The sequence below is a fragment of the Propithecus coquereli genome, unplaced genomic scaffold (assembly GCF_000956105.1).
Source record: "Propithecus coquereli isolate 6110/MARCELLA unplaced genomic scaffold, Pcoq_1.0 Scaffold167, whole genome shotgun sequence".
In the NCBI taxonomy this organism is placed as follows: Eukaryota; Metazoa; Chordata; class Mammalia; order Primates; family Indriidae; genus Propithecus; species Propithecus coquereli.
Window position 1 is genome coordinate 1,318,084 of NW_012141302.1, and position 2,424 is coordinate 1,320,507.

General features: G+C 35.4%; 1 protein-coding gene across 1 annotated transcript in view; it reads left to right on the plus strand.

Moving 5' to 3' along the window:
• Window positions 1-2,303, plus strand: part of BOLL (boule-like RNA-binding protein) — a 56,044-nt gene extending 53,741 nt beyond the window's left edge. Inside the window, exon 9 of the mRNA XM_012641631.1 lies at window positions 1,970-2,303. Coding sequence (XP_012497085.1) covers window positions 1,970-1,993 — 24 coding nt within the window. The 3' untranslated portion in view covers window positions 1,994-2,303. The remainder of the gene's footprint in view (window positions 1-1,969) is intronic.
• The last annotated feature ends 121 nt before the right edge of the window (window positions 2,304-2,424 follow it).

A 2,424-nucleotide genomic window follows, 5' to 3' on the forward strand; every position in this document is an offset into this window, starting at 1 on the left:
AAGTATAGATTAAACTTAAACATCGTAACAAGTGCACAAATACCTTATATATCTAAACATAGATCTAGTTTATCCTGTTCTTTGTAGTCTCAAAAGCACTAGTATTGTAGCTTCTTAGCTTCCATCAAGGTTTCTATTAAACTTGTAATTTCTGATTGTGTCTTTCATTTAATCAAGGTGAATCCAGTGTATTTAAGTCTGGTAATAAATTATTTCCACAATATAAAGTTGTCTTTGTTCAGGCTGCTGTAACAGCTATACCATAGACTGAGTGGCTTATTCAACAACCATTTTTTTCTCCCAGTTTTGGAGACTGGGAGGCTGGCAAGTCCAAGAACCAGGTGCTGGCAGATCTGGTATCTGGTGAGGACTGACTTCCCAGTTTGCTGATGCCTGTCTTCTCATTGTACTCTCGTAAAGCAGAAAGAGAGAACAGAAGCAAGCTCTTTCCTGTCTCTTCTAATAAGGGCACTAATCTCATTCATGAGGGCTCAACCCTCAAGACTTAATTATTATGAAATGTCCAATTTCTTTAAGTACTAAGTTTGATAGTTGTTATCTCTGACATTTCACTTTGACAATTCTTGTTTTATTTTTATTGTGAAGGTACATCCTCAGTCTTTCAAATGCACGTTTTGGCTTGTGATTATCTTTCTTTTTTTTGTGATTATCTTTCAATTTTTTTTTAGAACAATTTTTGTGAAACCATGGACAAGTCAAAAATTCGTGTTATTTTCTAATGTGAGTTCCGTTGTGGAACCAATGCAGCATAGACAGCTCGAAATATCGATGAAGTGTTTGGGATGGTTTGAGAAGTTTGATTTCACTTCATTTCTCCTGAGAGGACCAGAGTATACTGAGTTACAGCCAATAAGCTATGAGTAGATGATTAGACATGAATGGCTATATATTATTAAAATAGATTTTAGTAATTCTACAAATACTTATTGAGCACCTACCTTGTGCTTGCCAGTATTCTAGACACTGAGAATACAGCAGTCAACAATATTAAGTGGTACTGGACAGTATTAAATGGAACATGGAAATCCAGGCTAGACTTTAGAGTTTGGTTTTAGTAAACCAGTTAAGTTTGAACCCCTAGAGCCATGCTGTCTCCAGTATGGTACCTACTAGCCATAGGAGGCTATCTAATTTCAATTTTAAACTAATTGAAATTAAATGAAATTAAAAATTCAGTTCCTCACTTGCAACTAGCCACATTTTCAAGTGTTAAACAGCCACATGTGACTAATGGCCACTGTATTTGACAGTATAGATATAGAACATTTCCATCACCGTAGAAAGTTCTCTTGGACAGCATTGCTCTAGAGATAGTGGAACAGATAAGGAAAATTTTGAGCCTTGCCAAAATTAAAACTATGTCTAAGGACAGCTTGGTCCCCTAAATTAGGAGCTGGCCTAGGCCCAAAGGGCCAAAAAGGTAGTAGCAACTAGATTGTTTCTTTGACCCAAACTATTCTTAACCAAAAAAAAATAAAAAATAAAAAACCTCAGGATGACATAGGTATATGGACTTATTCTGGATTATACAGCATAGATGTACCTATATTCCTGTCGAGACTATGCCAACTTGAAGGGTACTTTTTGGGTTTTGGACAACTTTCTAAATAACCTCCTGCCAAACACTACTCCTCTTTTAAAAATAAGTTTTTAAGATGCATCTAATAGAAGGAAATGTTGTAACTCGTAATCTGTGCTGACCTGTTCCTTATTTTATATACTAAACATTCATACTGTGACACTAAAGATTGTTGAATACAGACTGTAAGCTCTCAGAGAGCAGGGAGCCCAAGTCTTTCCTGAGTTTTGGGCCCCCTCCTGATTGCTAGCCTCTCACTTCTTAACACTCTAATGTAATTAGTATCACAAATTCTGCAAGTATTTAGTAAGTGTTGATTGATGGTCTACACTCATCTACTCTAACATTATCTATATTCTCTCTTAACAGACAGTGTGGAGCATTCATTATTAAGACACTTGGGCAGCTCTAGTCCAACTCAACTGATTTCTTGTCCAATGATCCTTGTGTGGCTGAGATCCAGCTTCAACGAACCGGCTAGAAGCTGCCTGTTGTGAAACTTAGGGTTAGTTAATACCTCACCATACTTATTTATTCCACTATAAGCTGTCTAAATTTGATGAAATTTGCTTTTTCAGCTGTTCTACAAAATTATTTAGATAGATGTGGCATGTTGCGATTTTTATGTGTTAATCTAACTGTAGTGACCTTTTCTACAACATGTTTTATCCATTCCATAAATAATAACCACATTGGGAATAGTGAGGTGTCTTTCATTTTCTGTTTGTGTTATATTTTTTCTTCTCAGAGTATTAGATGTTATGTCTCATTCTTTGATATTTATTTTAATATTTGGGATAAGAATCATTTCTAATTCTAATAGA